Raw genomic sequence first — 20,329 nt, 5'->3', positions numbered from 1 at the left:
ACCTGGTGACGCCAGACCCAAAGTTCACCTCCATTACACACTCCTTAGAGAAATTGCACACAAGTCCTGGGACATTTTTCGGTTTGCGGGTACCTGTGGTTGGCTGCCCTAACAAGTCATGTTTTTGTTACATGCAACTTCCCCGGCAGATATAGAACTTAGCTTATGTCTATGACGTCCGCACAGAAAATTCGACAATTCGCGGCACACGCTGCAGGTAGGTCAGGTGATCTTACCCCCTGCCGCTGGGTGGCAGGAATAGGAACCGTTCCCGTTCTAGAGAACCAGATTTTTCTTTTCTGCGCGGTTAGTTGTCAACCATATGTTGTTGCTACCTCCTGACTTGAATTTTCGTTTTGTTTTTCATCGCCATCGATCTTCTGGGCTGGTCTTTTTGCAGCGGGAAAGAAAAACAAAAATACTGGGGTCTTTGGTTCGGCAATACGCTCTTTTATTCAACTTTTTAATGCAATTTGGCCACTTTCGAAAAATTTCGGAAGGAATATATGACGTTGTAACTAACCGAAATTCGGTAGACACTCACATAGTTTGCAAAGAAGAAAGGGGAAATATAATATTTATTCATTAATATGTGTAATAAAAGTGTTAGAATTGATGAGGAAATATACTGGACTTTCCTACTTTAGGGAGTCAGTAAAGCCATGGTAACTAGATAACGTTTCTTTTTTAAAAGTTTTTAGAAGAAACGCGCTACTAACTGGAGCAATTAGAGTATTAAAAACAGTACTAGTTAGTGGTTGCCATCCTCATTCACCATTCTTTACTTCGCAGAAACTTCAAAGTTCATAATTGCAATTTGAAGACAAGGAAATTTGGGTGGGGGGGGCCCTCAAAATGCGAGCTATTGAATAAAGGTAAGAAGTGATTTACTAGTGTTTCCCCATTGCAGTGGAGGGTGCCTTGGTCCTGATCGGCTCTGTTTATCTTGCTCCCAGGCTCCTAGACCTCTTTCCAAGCTCACCCAAGCCCAGGGGATGAAGGAATGTCGGAAAGCCGTAATGGGGGTTTCAGAGAATCCCACCGGGTCAAGGCGTCCCTCGGCAGGTTCTGTTAGTAGAGGGTCCCAGACTGCCAAAGGATAAGCCATTTGAAAAGGCCATCGCCTTAAAAAAGTGCGCTTCTATTCATCTTACAATCCGAAAAAGGACGAAGAATGTATATGATTTTGATGATCTAGCGCGTTCTTCTTGAAAAACTAAGAGTAAAACAATTGAGCAAAGAGCCAGCCAAGGAACTTAGGAAAGCCGCGTTGCCTAGCAAGCTAGCGTTGAGCCCACGTTTTTCCAAACAGCCAGCAGCGAGCCGCCGTTCTTGCCAGAAAACAGACTAGCGCGAAGCCGCGTTCCTCACAAACCAAACCGCTGAGCCGCGTTCCTAGCAAACTGAGCGCCGAGCCGCGTTATAGGAAAAACAAAAAAAAATTTTTTTTTTTTCTTGGCGCAAGGCGCCTTCAAAGAGACGCGAAGCGCCAGTACCTGGCGCAAATTGCAACAAGAAAAAACAGACGGACTTAGAGCCAAGGAGCCTTATAGTAACCAGTGGCAATCAGAACGATCCATTCATTTGAACGTTTACGGGCCAAGAGGCTCTTTCTAAAAGGTGGGTTCTAGTAGGCGCTCGGAAACTATCAGGGCGCACGCGGGGACCTTCCACACAACGCGACGTTTCCAGGGGAGCGGGGAGTCTCCTTTCTAAGCGTGTAGGCGGAACAATTCCAGGCGCGCGGAAACTATCCAGGACGCTAGGCGCAAGGAGCCAGGCGCCAGGGAAATATTCCAAAATCTTCTTAAGATGAGAGAGAGGGTCAGGTCGCGAGGCTCCTCTTTGAGTAATGGCGTGGGGGGACACACTCCATTCATTTCATGCTCTTCCCTCGTTAATGAAGAGGCAAGCGCTTTGGGAGGTTTTTCTTATAAGAATCTCATCGACGTTTGAGTAATGATGGCGGTATAGGAAATATCTACTTCCTTCCGTTGTAAACCCTACAGACGGACAGGAAATTCTGTCTCCTTCCGAGGAGATTATGGGAGGAAAACTCACGAACGAATTTAAAAGAGTTCCGGATTAACTTCCTTCACCTTAAGGAGATATTATATACTCTTTCTATCATTCTAGAATTAACGGAAAAAAGAACGAAAGACAGTAAAAATTTTTCCTTTAATCTGCCTCGGCAGTGGGAAAGAAGCGGTAGTGAGTTATCTGCTTGCTATAGAGAATACGATACGGCAAATCAACACATACCGTTAGTTACTTCTTTGTAGGGAGCAACTCAATGATCAGTATCCTTCCAGGGAATTTCCTAGGAAGGACTACGATTAAAAGGGGATTGTTTTAAGACAACACCTACTTAGCTTTCTAGGAGATTTATCGAAGTCTTGTTTCGCCTTAAAATATGCAATTTAATAAGATAAAACTTCATGAAGTTGCGATAATTTTGTTAAGATTTCGCCTTTATTTCAATGGAGTAGCTGGCAAACTCTGGAAGAGTAATGGCCAGGACGGGGCTAACGGAAGACTTGCTATCGCGCCTTAGAGACCAACGCAGTAACCCATGTAGGTTGGGGTCGCGGTCATGAGTGGGTTTTGGTTACATGTCTCTCTCTCGCTGGATGGAAAATAATAACCGTGTCTCTCTCTCCTACAATCCGGCCGGTTTTAGCCTCGGATTGAGGGGATAGTTAAGCAAACAAAAATAAATAAAATTTTGTCTGCCTTTTGATTAAGAAGCTTTCAATAAGAAAGAGTATTACAACCTTTCAATGCCTGTTTACCGTGAGGTAAACATTATTAAAGGATTTCGAACGCCAGCGGAAAATCATTATTTATATGGATGCTCTCATGCTTACGAAAGGCATGGCTTATTAGAAGTACATGCTTAGTGGAGAAGATTGAATGTAGTAGAAGAGGAATTCAATTCTTTAAGACTACGGTACTGGTCAAGTTTCTTATGGAGCAATACCGAGGTGAACTACCAGAATTCCTAGTATCCTTACAAAGGTTCCTAGTTTAATGCTGTTTACCACAATGTGGACATGTATTATAAAGGAGGTCTAATACGGCACAGAGCACGAAATAATATAATTCTTCCTCATCCTTTCGAGAAACGCACACAACCTTTTTAGAATCGGATATTGCTCAAGAGAAGATGGGGTCTGAGTAGGATGCGGGAAACAATTTATCTTTAGTGGGCAGAAAGAAGTTGTTTCCCTGAATGGGCGGAATATAACTAAGTATATAAAAGTTTTTTACTACTAAGAACGGAATATAATTGAAAACACGTGAAGGGATGTCGGGTACCATAAGGGCACAGATGTTAGGCCACAAATAAACCTTAAATTAAAAGAACCTAGAAGGAAGCCGCCAAGCCTGGCGCAAAGCGTCAGAAGCGCCAGCCTGGCGCAAAATTGCGCCAGAAGCGCAACCAAGCCTGGCGCCAAATGCGGCCAGAAGTACCATCCAAGATATTTTCTTGTTTTTTAGCGAGGGTAGTTAACCTAAGAGTCCAGTAGTGGTTTGGGTTGGTTGTTTGCTTCTCACCTCTGGTGGTCGCGGGTTACGAATTTGCTCGGCCATTCCATTGAGGAGTGAGAGATGTGGATTTTCTGGGATTAGAAAGTTCACTCTCCGGACGTGGTTCGGAAGTCAACGTAAAAAAACACCATAACAAACAAACCAAACAAAACCACGTAGCCTCTAGGACGGCTCGGTAACGGCAAGGATTCGTTCCTGATTTTTTCGTTACCACCCATTTAATCGGAAAAGGGGTTCGCTTCTTACAAGGAATGATGAAACTGATTTTTTTTTTTTTTTAATCACTTAGGCCAATTCCACGACTCTTCATTATCGCAAAAGAGCATCGAGAATCTCTTTTTAGCCCCCTGTTTCGCGTTGTTAACAAAAGCAGAACCTATTTGCGGAAACAGACACCGGAACGTAACGATCCTTTAAAGGTTCGATGCCAAAGATTTTGCATGTCCCGTCGAGAACCATTCTCGATCGCAAGATAACTAACTGCTTAACGTATGGGTCTTTAACATTTATTGAAAAGAGTTTTGAGAACCCTGAGGAAAGTCTTCATATAGATCTCTTTCGCAAGGTAGAAAGACGAACAGGCTTCCTTATAGTACTTGCTCTTCCTTTCCTCGAACCAAGAAAGACGGCTAGCAATATACGACATCTTTAATTTAAAAGAAGGGAATAAACTTTAGTCTTTTTCCCCTAGTTATAAATTCTTCAACAGATATTAAGATAAATGGGCGTCAAAGGAAGAGAGGATGAATGCCTCATTTTGGCCTTAGAGAGGTTGGATTCACAGAAGTCACGTTCTTTCTCACAGCATGTTTCGTAAGGCTTTTCCAAGAGTATCTGGATATTCTATCAGAATCTATTATAAATAGACCTGAAAAAAACCTCTCCACTCTGAGTTCTTTCCACGTGCAGACTGACCAGAAGTGGGACATGAATGAGATGATTTTTTCAAGGTAAATGACAATAGTCATGGCTAAGACATAGAATTGCTGCAGATCGTGCTAGATGGAATGAGGAAACTCTCCTCTTCCGATACCTCTGTGAACCAACATAGCGAGGTTTTTCTTCACTTTCAGAGGGAAGAATCACCATATATATATCTGCTATCAAGAACGCAGTAAAAAGGCTATACTCTGTCTCTACAAGGGGAATTAGAGATAACAGAGGATTAAGATCTTCGGGATCTATACGATACCGCAATACGACAAGAGTAGGATATCATGTACTTCGAATGGAATTTTTTTTTTTTGTGGCCACAGATTCCGTGTTCCGACAAAATGGAACTGCTCCTCATCAAACTTCTTTGAGGAAGTTTATGGAAGGAATTCTTTGTTTCTCTTAGCCCTAAACGACCAAGAAGACAAGTGAATTTTTGTGCATTGGAATCTCGCATCAGATTCAATGGAGACTCGGCAATGGGTTCTTGCCAGCATAGTATGTCTGGCAAAAGAACTAAATCCCTCTATTCCTGACGCAACGCTTTCAGATAGAAGTTTTAGTTGCCCAGGCAGGGTACTTACATTTTTATCTACAGAAGAAGAGATGGTTTAAACGTTTGCCTACAGAGTCTTCGGGGTGCGATGTGAGGGCTCAAAATGCTTCCCAGAAGGTATTCAGAAAGAATACAATAAGAGCTAGAAATCAGGGTTCCGCCCAATTTCAGCTCAGTCTCCTTCGACTTCCAGACTCCCCTTCCTTCGGGCAAGGTGGGAAGATTCTGCAACGAGGAACCTCATCAAACATGTAAGAAAGATCTCCGTTAGAAAAGAAGTTCACGAAGGACCTTCCGGAGGAAGACTCCTTCCCTTCCTTCGGGCAGGATGGGAAGATTCTGCAAACGGAACCTCATCAACATTGTAGAATAGATCTCTTAGCAAAAGAAGTGTTCACGAAGGATCCTCCTCGGAGGAAGACTTCTCTCTCGTATTGTTAGATATCCTGTCCGTCTACTGGGTGGTAGCTGACTAAAATCACCTCCCCCTTGCCAGGGGCCAAAAGCTCAAAGGGGAAGAATTTCTTCCACCCTTCTCCAGTCCCCTGATAAACTATGTGGTTGTTCAGGACTCTCGGACAATGTAGCGCCAGCCAAGCGCCAAATGCCAATACAGGCGAAAACGCCAGAGGCGGACAGTTCCAAGGAACTCTGTCATGGCCGGATACTGAGAAGGAGCGGGCCTCCCAACCTGGCGCAAATGCGCCAGAGGCGAACAAATCGGACAGATATAAGAGTGTCCGATGTGGACATCGCCAGACAGCCTAGAGACTCTTCCAAGCTCGAAGCTCCAGCAAGTGGGGAGGAGCCAGCCAGGCGCGAGGCGCCAGCCAGGCTCTAGGAGCCAGCCAGGCTCTAGAAGCCAGCCAGGCGCCATCCAGGTGCCAGGCTCCTTCAAGGCTAGGCTCCAGTCAGGATTGAGGATCCATCCAGGCGCAAGGCTCCTTCCAGTAAAGAGAAACCTAAAGCTCTGTCATGTAAGAGGCTAGTCCCCATTGATATGATACAGGTAAGGCTCTGCCATGTAAGTGGGTCAGCCCCCATTGGCACGATCCGAGAAGGCTCTGTCGTGTAAGCGGGCTAGCCCCCATTGACATGATCCAGAAGGGTTTGTCAGTCATAGGTCCCTACCTCGCTGAACTCTTGAGGCATGCAGACTCATAGACAGTAATCATGAAGTCTTCTGCCAAGCTCCAGGCGCAAGGCGCCAGCCAGACGCAAGGCTCCAGCCAGGCGCGAGGCGCTAGCCAGGAGGGAGAGCCAATCAGCGCCAGCCAGGCGCAAGGCTCCAGCCAGGCTCTAGGAGCCATTCCAGGCGCAAGGCTCCAGCCCAGGCCTAGGCGCCATTCAGGCGCAGGCGCCAAGCACAGGCGGCGGCGCCTAGCCCGGCTCCAGGCTTCACCCAGAAGAGATCTATATCAAAGAATGCCCTGGCCTTCTTTGAGACAATGTGATCTCCTAAGCACTTGACAAGTGCATTGATGATTCCTTCAAACAGCTGAGAATTAAAAGCGCATGAAGTGCGAGCTTTTCTGTATTCTTGTTCTTTCCTCCAACAATATGTCATAAGGGATATTAGCTGTCACATACGGGAGATGCAACTCTGTGTTGACTTCCCATATCCGAAGGATGTCAAGATAACCTACGAGAGATCCTTCTCTCTTGGTTGATACGTGTCTGCGGATACATTGCTGGGATAGGGAGCCGATACTGATCCTTAACTAGTGAGTTAAATTTTAGTTAACGTCGTGTTTTTTCTTTGGTTGTTTGAAGGAGTTTGGGGATAACTCTTTTCAACTTAAGCACTAACCCTCGTGTTAGGATCAGGTGATCGGGATCGGTGTTGTGCTCCTTAATTATCCACTAGGCATAGGGATATTGTCATGTAAGAGGCTCTGTCGAGTAAATGGATAAGACCCCATCGACAGACCCACAAGAACTCTTAGCCATAGGTACATCCTCGCTGAGGCTCTTGAGGCGAAGCAGATTCCTAGGCATTAGCCATGGAATCTTCCGCCTGAACAAGTAGGAACCAAGGTTTTATTTATTTATTACCTACAAACGTATGTTGTTTACCTGTCTATTCAGTAAATAGTTGTCTCTACCCACCACCAAGGGTGTCAATCAGCTAAGTATATATCTGCCGGGGAAGTTGCATGTACAAATGATATTGTTAGAATACAATAAAGTTTTGTACATACTTACCCGGCAGATAATACGATGAATGGGCCACCCAGCCTCCCCTCAGGAGACAGGTGGAAGAGAAAATCTGGTTCTAGAACGGGAACGGTTCCTATTCCTGCCACCCAGCGGCAGGGGGGTAGATCACCTGACCTACCTGCAGCGTGTGCCGCGAAATTCGAATTTCTGTCGGACGTCAGAGACATAACTAAGTATATATCTGCCGGGTAAGTATGTACAAACTTTATTGTATTCTAACAATATCATAAATTCACCAGGTACCCTTAGGGACATTGTATCTTACCTATGATGATTGGGTGGAAGAGAGAATGAGTGAGTTGCTGGTCTCTTTCTTTCTCTTTATTCCATTTCTTCTTCATACAGCGCTAGAGGAATAGACACATTATGATGTGGTCTGGTATGATACAGGTGAGTAAGATAGTCATACTGATAGCTTCTTTACATCATAACCAAGTAATTAAAGGGCTACTCAGTAGTATTCTCCCTCCTCTCTAGCAAGGGAAAGGGAGAGAGGGGAGTGGAGTGGATACAAACGGAACTCGATCTGTTATCGTGACAGCCAGAATATATCATTGTGCGTTGACCCAGATGGCTGAGGGGTTAGATATCAAATATCAGACCTCTCGGGCATTGCATCACATGGGTCGTTTTATTCATTCTCGGCTATAACTTGCAGCTTTAATTTACTAGGATGCTTTCTTGAGATCTCCACTGCACAAGAAATGAACAAAAATGTATTTTAGTGTTTTACTTATTGAGAATCGGGAGGGTTTAACAATTTTAACGGAGCTCTTAATGAACTCTTGATAGTTACAGTAAATGATGTCAGCAATCAGCTGTTTTCAGTTCGGTTGTTTATGCCAATACATGTTTAGAATAATCGCTTCATTCAGAATTCTTTACACTGATAGATATCCACTTGCAAATGTTGAATAATAGTTGTATTGAGAATAATGATGATTTAAATAAAATGTGTTTAACTGTAATCATATTACATGTATTCTTGTATTACATTATAAGAAAAAACGATGATGCACCGTTTGCATTCTAGGTTGTTTACAGTTTCAGCTTATTGCGTTTTACTGATATCACTGTCCTTAGTTGCTGAATGGAACTTAATCAAGAGATACATTCATTCCTTTCGTAAATGATCAAAGTTGGGTTTAACAAAGCCAAGTCTATGTGTTTTTCATACAGAAGGACGCGGTAAAGGGACACCATTGTTTTGTTTACGTTTCGTTGCCATTCTCAAACAACAGCTAATAATGCTACAATAATGAATGATAATAATTGTACATAATCATCTTCATATGCCTGAATTATTCAAAAGTTACAATTTTAAATTACAAACAGCTTTGCGTGCTGACTCACTTGATGTTCACTGCGTTTATCATAAAAGCATGGAGGGAACAGTGAAAATATAGTGTTAAATTATTAGAAATATTTTTAAAATGCCATGAACGGTACCGCAAAAATGATTTGTATATGGACGACGAAGCCGAAGTTGACTCGCCAGAACCAGATTGGAATCCCTAAGATGGTGGTACAATGTGATCATCTTGTGATATGTATGAGAAACCTGTAATGAAAAATAAATATGTTATCATAAATGTTATTACTATTGTAATTACACTACTAATGAAATTTCTTAAAGGTTACCGAAAGATAAAGGTTGCTGTCAGTCCAACTGCAACTCGATGGTTACATTTTCTCAGCTGGGATCGCATAGATAAAAGTTTCTTTCATTGATTTAGAATTATTCCTCAAATAGGCAATTTGTTATGAAAATATGTCAATAATATATATGGTAAAATAGTTTTATTACCTTTATTATAATTTTATTTCATAAAGTGAATCTTTATGTATGTTGGTGGTTAGGCTATAGCACTGAGGCCAAGGCTAGCCTACAGATACGCATCTTAGAATTCAAGGTTTGTTCTTTAGTATTGCAGTATAAGACGACCCCCAATTTTTATGGAGGAATTTTAGGATTTATAGGTCGTCTTATACGTGGAAATATATGTTAATTTAAAAAATTTTCAATTAATTGCTTCTTTTGTAATGTTAAATATCAAAATCATTCAGGTCATCTCTGAATTTCACTGACATTCAGTAAATAAAATATTTAACTCGTTTATATTGTTACAGAAATAATGGCTGACATATCCAAGTTGAATGGTGAAGCTGGAGATCTTTGGGAACGAGTCAGTACTTTTCACAAGATTGAATCATCTTCGTGGAAAGTGTTGGCCCCACTCCTAGATGGAACAATGTCCCTGTCACATGTAGATGGGTCTCTTTATACTCCAACAGTCCCAGAAATTGTGTTCAAGGATTATGCAGTAGACATCAATAAGGTCAGAATATGTTCACTTTTTCTGATGTAATTAGATAATTAAGGGAATGTCTTATTCTTTTCATAATATTTTACATTATATGTGCTCACAGTACATGAATTCTACGAGCACCTTCAACAATCATAATTGGACAATATAGTTGATAAAAATAATATGATGTCTTAAGCATTTGGATGACAATCCTATATAGTTGTATTGTGGATGATTCAGCCATGCCTTGGGTCCATCAAAGAGGTAAATAGCATCATCTGTGACAAGGCACAAACAGCTGAATTATATTGAATAAATAAAAAATACATTGATCTTGATCTTCATTTATGGTGGAGGGGAAGCTACTTTTATTTATTTCCATATCTGAACACATTCTGCACACTAGTATTACTGATACCTTATGTTATTGTTTCCTTATTATTATTATATTATATTATTTTTTAGTTATATAGTAGTCAGTCCAGTCCCGAATTGTGCGATTCCCCTTTTATGCGGTTGCTAGTTCTCAAAAATAGATTTTCTGTATCTGCGAAGCCGTTCAAATTCTGTGAGTCACGTGCTGCAAAATGTATCAAAATCTATTGTCTTTTCAGTATTTTAGATGTGGGGGGGTTTGCTGTATCTGAGGAAGGGTGGGGGGAATGCCTGAGGAAAAAAAACTATTATTCCTCCAAGGGGAATGCAAGAGAAAGATTACCTGCTCAGCCATTAGCTAAGACGGATGGCTCTGCCTCACGCATTTATGACGTCATAGCGCAGTGTGTATGAATGATCATCGCCATACATATTATTCAGATGTGAAGTGCATTCTGATCATCTGCATCATGCAGATTTGATCATTTATTTTTTTATTGTTGAAATAGGTTTTTACGAAAATGACTTGTAAAAGAGAGAATCGTTCAATATAAACTTTTCAAGATGTTGAATTTTGAATATTTATCATTTATTTTTAAGAAGTTGTAATTTCATATCAAATTTAGAATTTTTGAGAGAGAGAGAGAGAGAGAGAGAGAGAGAGAGAGAGAGAGAGAGAGAGAGAGAGAGAGAGAGAGAGAGAGAGAGAATCGTTCAATCTAAACTTTTCAAGAAACTGTCATTTCATGTTGAATTTTGAATTTTTATCATTTCTTTTTAAGAAATTGTAATTTCATATCAAATTTTGAATTTTATACATTCAACTTCCCTGGCAGATATATACTTAGCTATAGACTTTGTCCGTCGTCCCCGACAGAAATTCGAATTTCGCGGGCAACACGCTACAGGTAGGTCAGGTGATCTACCGCACTGCCGCTGGGTGGCAGAACTAGGAACCATCCCATTTTCTAAGACAGATTTGCTCTGTCGCGGGTAGCCATAACATCGTTGTTGTTACCTCCTGACTTATTGGATTTCGTTTTTCATCGCCGTTGATCTTCTGGGGCTGTCTTTTGCAGGGAAGTACTGGGTCTTTCGGTTCGGCATACGCTTTTTATTAACTTTTTAATTTAATGAAGTTTTGCTTCGAAATTTCGAAGAAAAAATACTAATTGAAACTACCGAAATTATCGGTAGACACTCACATAGTTTGCAATAAAGGGAATTATTAATATTTATTCATTATTACAGTAATAAAGGTTACAATTTATGAGGAAAACTCTAATTTCCTACTTTAGGAAGTCAGAAAAGCATATAACTAGATACGCTTACTTTATAAGCTTAATAGCGTTTGTGCTAACGAGCAGTTAGAGTATAGCAGTACTAGTAGTGGTTGCATCCTCATCACCTTCTTACTCCACAGAAACTACAAATTTTTATATATGCAAATTTGAAGATAATGGATGTAGCTCAAAAGCGAGCTCTAAAAGGTAAGAAGTGAATATAGTGTTCCCCATGAAGTGGAGGGTGCGTCTGATCGGCTCTGTCTCGCTCCCAGACCTAGACCTCTTCCAAGCTCCCAGGCCCAGAGGAGAAGGAATGTCGACAGTCGTACGGAGGTTACGGAGAATCCCCACCGATCAGGCGTCCCCTCGGCAGACTCTGTAGAACTTCCCAGACTGCCAAGTTCGCCATTGGAAAGGCGTCCTAAAATAGTGGAGGGTGCGTTCGATCGGCTCTGTCTCGCTCCCAGACCTAGACCTCTTCAAGCTCCCATGGCCCAGAGGAGAAGGAATGTTGACAGTGTACGGAGGTTATGGAGAATCCACACCGGTCAGCCGTCCCTCGGCAGAATCTGTAGCGTCCCAGACTGCCAAGGATCGCCATTGGAAGGTCACCCTAAAAGAGTGCTTTTCCGTCTTCCGATTCGTCTCCTCGAAGAAGTGGATGGAATTCCGACGAACTGTTCGCGGTACCGAATCAAGAGGAGTTTGGAAAGCTCCGACATTGGCACTCGAGCCGGAACGTTTCACCCGGACGATTCTCCCCTACGAGAGGAAAAGAGACCAAGAGGACAATATCCCGATCTCCTACGCTTTCCAGAGCGCATTCTCCTATCATGGCAAAGGAAAAGGAAGAAACCGCAACGGACTTCCTACTTAAAATGCAGGAACAAATTTCCTCTTTAGTAGGAGTATTGAGAAAAGACCTTCCGAGGAGAAAGGATGATTTCTTCCTGTAAGAAATCTCGTCCTACGGACGTTCCGGACCTCCAGAGTTGTCTCCTCTACTCCTCGTTACGAGTACAGAGAGGAATAAAGAAAAAAGGACGAAAACTCATAGGATTGAGACGCAACATACGGACAATGACGAAGAGTGTCTAAGCGCCATTCGCCAGACGCGGACAGCCCGGACAGGCGGATATGTCCTATGCGGACAACTATGTCCAAGGGACTCGTGCCGATTGCGGACAACCTTGACAAGGCGGACAGCCTGGATTGGACAAAACGTCGTGCGCAGGCAACTCCGTCCGGGCAACAGGCGCCAGAAGCGGACAAGACGGACAGGCAGAGTGTCGTACTGGAATGACACAGCCAAGCGCCAAGTTCCATAGGTGGACAGCTCGGACAGACGACACAGTCCGAGACGGACATACAGATACGTCCAAGCGCATTGAACAAACCAGACTTTCGGCAACGGTTAAGCACCAAGCGCCAATGATCTTCCTCAAAAGAATCATACGGAGAAATCAACCAGGAAGCGTCTCTTTATGATTTGGACCAGGAGCGGATTTCTCTGGACAGAGACGAAAGGTGCCGCACAGGCGGCCGTACGTCCTGTTCACGATATGTACCGTTTCTGGTGGTAATCTGCCGCAAGCACAGCTGTCTCCTGAGAAGAATGCAATATGTCGCACAGGCGGCTGTCATTCTTGTCAGGAGGACTTAGATGATGATGGAGTTTTTTTTCTCAGGATTGTTTGCAAAATTAACCAAGATTCGTACGAGCTCTCATTCATGATTAGAGGCTCTTCCAATAATAGAGGCATAGAATACGGCCTTAATCCAAGAGAATCAAAATTTGAGGGATTCTCTTGATCTAGAGTTTTCATTGCGATCTCTTTCGACTAATACTAATTCGTGTTTATTGATGAAAAGAACGAAGAGGGCAAGATTTCCTTTCTCTCTCTGAATCGGAGAGGAAAGAATGTAGTAGCAAGACTTGCTGTATACGACTACTGAATGAACAAGTTCATATATTTGAATTTTGGCCTAGCCTAACCCCGTTATTTCTCTACAAAAATGAATAATCTACCCACCTGTACGCTTTCTCCAACTCCAGTACACTCCAGAAATCACCTTAGAACAGCAGCCACAAGACTTACGACCCAAAAAACAACTCCTACCAGACAGAGAGCTCTCCCATACCAACCACACACCACCAACACATGCCTTTCTACTCCCCATGTTATTGTTTACATCCTGCCGACGCCGCCGCCATCTTGTCTATGACGTCACAGCCTATGACGTCACAACACAACTTAAATACATCAACAGACACCTTCTAGAATCTACCACATGCTGTCCATATAATAGGACACCCACCATATTTCAACAATGCATAAAATACCCATAACAATTATACAATATATAATCACACTTATCTATACCCATAACAATTATACAATATATAATCACACTTATCTCTTTCTCCCTCCCTCCCCCGACTGTTTCCTAACCTAGTATTCCCCTCTTAATTTCCTTCGTCCTCCAACTCTTTACCCTCTACATAATTTCTAATACATTCCCCTGAAACTCCTGCTTTAGTTTAATACATCAGCCACTTGCTCCTTTCCTTTTATCCATCTCACCTTCCTTTATTTCCCCGGATTCAATGTTTTCCCTTATTTGCAGCAATATCTATTTTTAATCTCTTGCTACTTACACCAGTGCTCGATTTGATGGCGGTCATTAGTGTTTTACTATCAGTGTTAACCAAGGCTTCTAAATTTCTCCCTCCTACTACTCTTCCCACAAATGCTTGAAATATATCAATCCTTCTACAGCTTCCCCAACACTCAGGGCTTCAGCCTCAATGGTGATTTTGCCACTCTCCTGGATTTCCTAGACTTCCACCATATGGGACTTCTCTCTTCCCATCTGTCAAGGAAATAATATAACCCAGTTGGGTATGGCCATCTTCTGTTTCCAATGAAGTGTCTGCATAGGCTTCCCAATAAACCCTTTCTTCTTCCATCTCACTTATTGTACTTTCGTCCATCATGCTCTTAGTTTTTCTCACAATTTTAATAAGTTTTCTCATATCCTGAGTTGTTCCTTCTTTAAATGCTTTACTTAATTCGCTAATATCATATGATATTTCTGGCATCGTGTGTAGTGATACCCAATTCAGCTGTCCTACCACTGATCTGTACTCTGTTAACTCCTTTTGTTCTAGCACTCTATTACCCGTATATCTTCTAGCCTCTGGTTTCTCTTATGGAATTTATATACTGCCACTGATTAAGGGAAAATCTATTCTCCTTCTGCTCTATTACTACTCCTATATACTTGAACCTTTTGCTCTCTTGTTCTCCTACTTGCAATCCCTTTCAATCTCCCAATCGTTCCTTTAAGAATCCTTCAGTTCCTCCGTAGCAAAAATCATCTACGTGTGTACACAAAATGCCTTCCAATTTATTGTCCTTTTTCCAAAAGAATATATTAGGTTCTAGTCTACTTCTCTCACCTTGAAGCTCCTTCACTACTTTCACCACTTTACAATACCATGCTTTTGCTGCATCCTTGAGCCCATAGACTGTTTTCTTCAACTTCCATAATCCCCTCCAACCATCTTCCCTTGGTGGCTTCAAGTACACTTCTCTTTGTATCTCGTCACCTTGTAAATATGCAGTTTTTGACATCCAATGTATAACAATTCCAATTTTTCACCTTTATTATGGTTAGACAGAATTTTAAAATTTCAGCATTGCATGTGGGAGCATCCTTTTCCCACTCAGCCATTTCTTCTTCAACCCTCTAGCTACTAATCTTGCTTTACATATCCTTTCCCCCCCTTTTATCTTTTCAGTTACTATCCATCTTGTAGATATAGCTTTTTGTCCAACATCATTTACCTCCTCATATACCTGGTTATCTCTCCAACTTAGAAGTTCTTTTTCTTTAGCTTCCATTATGCTTCTATTTTCAAATCCCAGCAACACCTCCTCTTCATCTTCAATTTTTTCTACCTGACTATAATCCCTCAAGTTAACCCACCCTTTGTCAACCTGACTGTGAGTCTCGTTAATTGTACGAATCAGCCCATGCTTGGCTTGATCTTTTTCCTGCAAGACCTAAAATAGTCCATTCTTCTACTTGTCCTGTATCATTGTTTATAGTCTTAACTCTATTTTCCTTTTTGAATTTTGGTATCTCTTCCATTAACTCGCTTCTATTGACCCACTTTGCCCGTTATCTTCCACTGTTTCCTCTATCACCTCTCTTTCTATAGTCTCTTCTGTCTGCATTCCTTCTCTCACCTATTATCTCCTCTCGCCTTCTAGCCAATCTACTTTCCCTTCATTTGGGCCATCTGATCTACCTTTCTTTCACCCCATGGGATTTATCTATTCTAGCCGATATCTCTTCTGTATCTGGTGATCGTCGTTGAATCCTTGTCACATGTATCCTAGCTACTTCTCTTAAAGAATCCCATGTTGACTATTATTGTTTTCCCCGATCTCCCACTACCTGAGCAGTCCTCTCCATCATTTTCATTTCCCTCTTATAGAATACCTCATCTCCTACCACTGCTTCTTCAAATTTATGTTCTCTGATGTTTTTGTTTAGCGCTATTCTTATTTTATTACAGGACTCATTTTTTATAAATGCTTCTCTGGCCTTGTGCATTGCATTCAGTGTGTCCCTTACCATACCCTCTTCCATCCCTTTTTCTCTGCTTGCAGGACTTGAACTTTCTTCTCCTATTAGTTAGGCAGTGAAGGGGTTTTTTTCCAAATACTAATTGGTTGGGAGAGAAACCTCCATTATTCATTCATTAAACAGTTCCTAGCACTCACTACCCATTTCAAAGCTATGGACCAATCTACTTCCTCTTCCTCCATCATCTTCCTTACACTTCCCTTGATCATGCCTACGGTCTTTTCACATAATCCGTTGCTCCACGGAGATTCTGATGCTGTGGCTAATACTTTAATATTCCATTTTTCTGCCATCCTCCTTACTTTTTCATTTTGAAATTCTCCCCCATTATCTGATAACTATTTTGGAGGGCGCTCCAAATATAGCAAACCAGCAACTCAAAAACGTATCTTTTTTATAGTTTCTGGTTTCTTTATCCTTTTATCCAAACCAAAAGGCCTGGACAATATTAGCGTTTCGCCATATCCACTATTACCAAGAACTTTCTCTCTTCTATCTCTCCCCACATCCATCGCTACGACTTCATTGAACGTTTTACTCCAAGAAAGCCTACTACCGGTTTGGCGGGGTTTCTTTTGTATTTTTTACAAACCTCACAATTTTTAATCAGTTCCGTTAGTAACTTTCTTATTTCCTCTTTTTCTTTTTCGATTAACCCATTACTCATGTGCTTCCTCTGTTAGCTTCCATATTTTATCTCCAGTTCCATGACCAAACTGTAAATGTAAATTTCTTCATGTGTTCTTAATTTCCCTCGATTCTTTCCCTTCCACCTCCAGTAATAATGCTTCTACCTTCCTCCTCCTTATAGGTACTCTTAAATGACCCTGTTCGTCTTCTCTTAACTCTACTTTTTCATTCCCCCTAATACTTCTACTATGACACAATTTTTTTCTTTCAAATTTAGGGTCATACCCATTTTACTCATGGTTTGCTTACCTATCAGCCAGGGTATATCACCTTGCACAATTCCGTCTTCAAATAAAACTTTCTGTTTTTTTAGTATCACAGGTATTTCTATTATTCCTCTGGACTTATAAGATGTCTCACCAAAATTAAACACTTTATTAGACTCTGTCTAGTGTCCCTCATTCTCCTCAACTCTTCCTGACTCAAATCCATGACAATACGTGCTAGTCACAATTCCCCGCAAACTGTTGATTTACACCCTGTGTCCAAAATTGCATCAACCACCTCCCACGATGCTTCCACTATTTTATTAACTTCTCCTACATAAACCTCTTCTTCTTCTGTACCCATTTTCTGTTTTCAGCTTATTTTCTTCTAGTCTTGTTTCAGTTTTCTTCCTATTATGAAATTCTGAGGACAATCCCTAGCCCAATGCCATTCTGAGCTGCATATTGCACATACTGTTACCTTCCCTTCTTTGTTTATAGGATTTCTACCACCCCTTCCTCGTTTCCATCTTCCCCGATATCTTTGGTTTATCCATCCTGCCCTTCCCTCCCCCAGAACTAACGGCATTGCCTTCTGACTGAACACCCACCATACTTCCCGTTTGCCCTACTTTAGTCCTCCCTAATCCCTCAAAATAGTCTTTCATTGTTTGCGACCACTGTTCCGTACTCTAGCTTTTCTTGCCCACAAGCCGATAATACCATTTGTTTTTTTGATTTTCCGTGAGATTTGCTTGCTCTATTACAATTTATACCCCTTTGACTTTCGCCTTTGTTCAGCGCGCCCTTTTCCCCCATTGCTCCTTTCAGCACTCAGATGCTGCCTTCTCGTATCTAATTAAATAGTCCGCCATATTTTCACTAGATTCTCTTCTTATTAGAAGGTATCTTTTTATTCTATCGTAATTCTCCATTACCGAGTCTTTTAGATAGGCTTTATCTAGTTTCTCTAGGATTAACTTTGGACCCTCTGTACAGTAAGTTTATCTTATCTAATACTTCCACTAGCTCTCGGCTTTCCCTTTTAAGCTCATTCTCATTTCTATCGCCGGGTATTGTATCTTCTCCATACAACAATAGCCAATCTTCGGCTTGACCTTTCCATTCTTTGTATTCTTCTTGTATCCCGCTAAACCTAGGACATTCCCTTCTCCACTAGTAGTCTCCCTTTGTTCACTGTCGGATCCAGGCATCTTTGATCAACCACGCTCTGCTACCACCAGTTTGAATTTGGCCTAGCCTAACCCCTTTATTTCTCTACAAAAATGAATAATCTACCCACCTGTACGCTTTCTCCAACTCCAGTACACTCCAGAAATCACCTTAGAACACCAGCACCACAAGACTTACGACCCAAAAACAACTCCTACCAAACAGAGAGCTCTCCCATACCAACCACACACCACCAACACGTGCTTTCTACTCCCCGTGTTATTGTTTACATCCTGCCGACGCCGACGCCATCTTGTCTATGACGTCACAACACAACTTAAATACATCATCAGACACCTTCTAGAATCTACCACATGCTGTCCATATATAGGACACCCACCATATTTCAACAATGCATAAAGTACCCATAACAATTATACAATATATAATCACACTTATCTATACCCATAACAATTATACAATATATAATCAATATACCCATACCAGAGTTGCCTTTGTGGTTCGCTACGGAATTATCTATATCCTTGCAGGTTTTTTCCTGGTAAGGACTTCGCTTAAAGGTTTGTTACGACAATACCTACTCAGCTTCGGTATTTAACAAAGGTTGTTTGGCTTAAATTTGCATTATTAAGAGCTTCCTTAGGCTCGAGAATAATTTTATTATATTCCTTCATTTAATGAAGTAACTGGCAACTCATGATGAATGCAGTCAGGCAGCGAGCGAGACTGCCGGGCTGTCATTCTAAGGCTGATACAGTACCATCCGGTTCTCGGTCATGAGTGGTAGGTCACATCTCTCTCTCCAATGGGATCGAATGGTTAACCGTATATCCCCCCTACAATCATGGACTTAGTCTCGAATGGAGGAGATAGTTAAACTAACACAAATAAAATATTGTCTGCCTTTTGCTAAGAAGCTTTCAATAAGAAAGATATTATAACCTTTCAATGCTGTTTACCGTAGGTAACATTATTAGAGGATTCTAACGCAGTAGAACATTATATTATATAATGCTCTCATGCTTACGAAAGCATGGCTTATTAGAATACATGCTTAGTGAGAAGATGGATGTAGTAGAGAATTCACTTTAAGACTACGGTATAGTCAAGTCTTTCGAGAAACGCACACAACCTTTTTAGAATCGGATATGCGCAAGAGAAGATGGATGAGTGGGATGGGAAACATTCTCTTTCGTAGTCAGAAATGGTTTTCCCCTGAATGGACTATACTTCGTATATAAAGAAGTTTTTTTCCTACTAAGAACTGAATTAACATAGTTGAAAGGAAGGTCGGGTACCATAAAGGCACAGATGTTCTGACACATAACATAAAGAGAATTAGAAGAAAGGCGCCAGCCTGGCGCAAAGCGCTAGAAGCGCCAACCTGGCAAGCAATGCGGCAGAAGCGCCAGCCTGGCGCAATGGGCCAAGAGCACCATCCAAGATATTTTCTCGTTTTAGCGAGTTATTAACCTAAGAATCCGGTAGCCTCTCGGACAGCAGGCTCGGTAACGGCAAGAATCGTTCCTGATTTCGTTACCCTTTTTATCACTTAGGCCAATTCCACGACTCTCTCATATCGCAAAGAGCAATCGAGAATCTCTTTTTTCGCTCCTGTTCGCGTTAAAAAAGAGAACCTATTTGGAAAAACAGATAGGGAACGTAACGATCCTTAAGAGGTTCAATGCAAGATTTTGCATGTCCGTGAGAAACCTTCTCGATCGACGATAAACTGTTAACGTATGTCTAACATTTATTGGAAAGAGTTGTGAGAACCTGCGGAAGTCTTCTTCATAGATCTCTTAGCAAGGTAGAAGACGAACAGGCTTCTTATAGAATGCTTCCTTTTCCTCGAACAAGAGAGGTAGCATATATATTAGGGCTTGTGCCTTGTATGATAAGGCGCCCTATGAGGTAATGTTAGACTAGCGATAAATATTAACGCTAAGTCGGTTGGTATTGCACTTCCATCTTCAATGGAGTGTCTGGGTTTGTAGATCATTTACGAAGTCGGTATTATCTTGTTGGTTATGACGACGATGTGTTAAAACTCATGGTGAGGAGGTTCTTGTAGAAAAACACTAATGTTAAAAAATTATATATATTCTGAAGTTTTACATGGTGAAGATCAGATAGGATTGTACAAGTCTTCTAATAACGATAGCTTGATCGCTTATGCCAATGATGATGGCTAATCCTATTCCTCTACATGATAAAGCTTAGGTAAAGAGGTACAGGTCTTCTAATGACGATAGCTAACTCTGTTCTCCCGTCTACCATCTCTGTTACAAGTATGAAGGAGCAGACAGTAGTTCGAACATATGAACATACTACAAATGGACATAGTTT

The 20,329-nt window shown here is 41.6% G+C and overlaps 1 protein-coding gene across 2 annotated transcripts in view; it reads left to right on the top strand.

The window, feature by feature from the left end:
* LOC135219371 (uncharacterized) overlaps positions 1-20,329 on the top strand; it is a 217,926-nt gene that overhangs the window by 58,770 nt on the left and 138,827 nt on the right. For both annotated transcript variants that reach the window (XM_064256087.1, XM_064256086.1), the window contains exon 7: positions 9,392-9,600. In XM_064256087.1, coding sequence (XP_064112157.1) covers positions 9,392-9,600 — 209 coding nt within the window. The remainder of the gene's footprint in view (positions 1-9,391; positions 9,601-20,329) is intronic.

The sequence above is a fragment of the Macrobrachium nipponense genome, chromosome 1, assembly GCF_015104395.2.
Source record: "Macrobrachium nipponense isolate FS-2020 chromosome 1, ASM1510439v2, whole genome shotgun sequence".
Taxonomy (NCBI): Eukaryota; Metazoa; Arthropoda; class Malacostraca; order Decapoda; family Palaemonidae; genus Macrobrachium; species Macrobrachium nipponense.
This window is presented reverse-complemented; position numbering and strand designations above follow the sequence as displayed.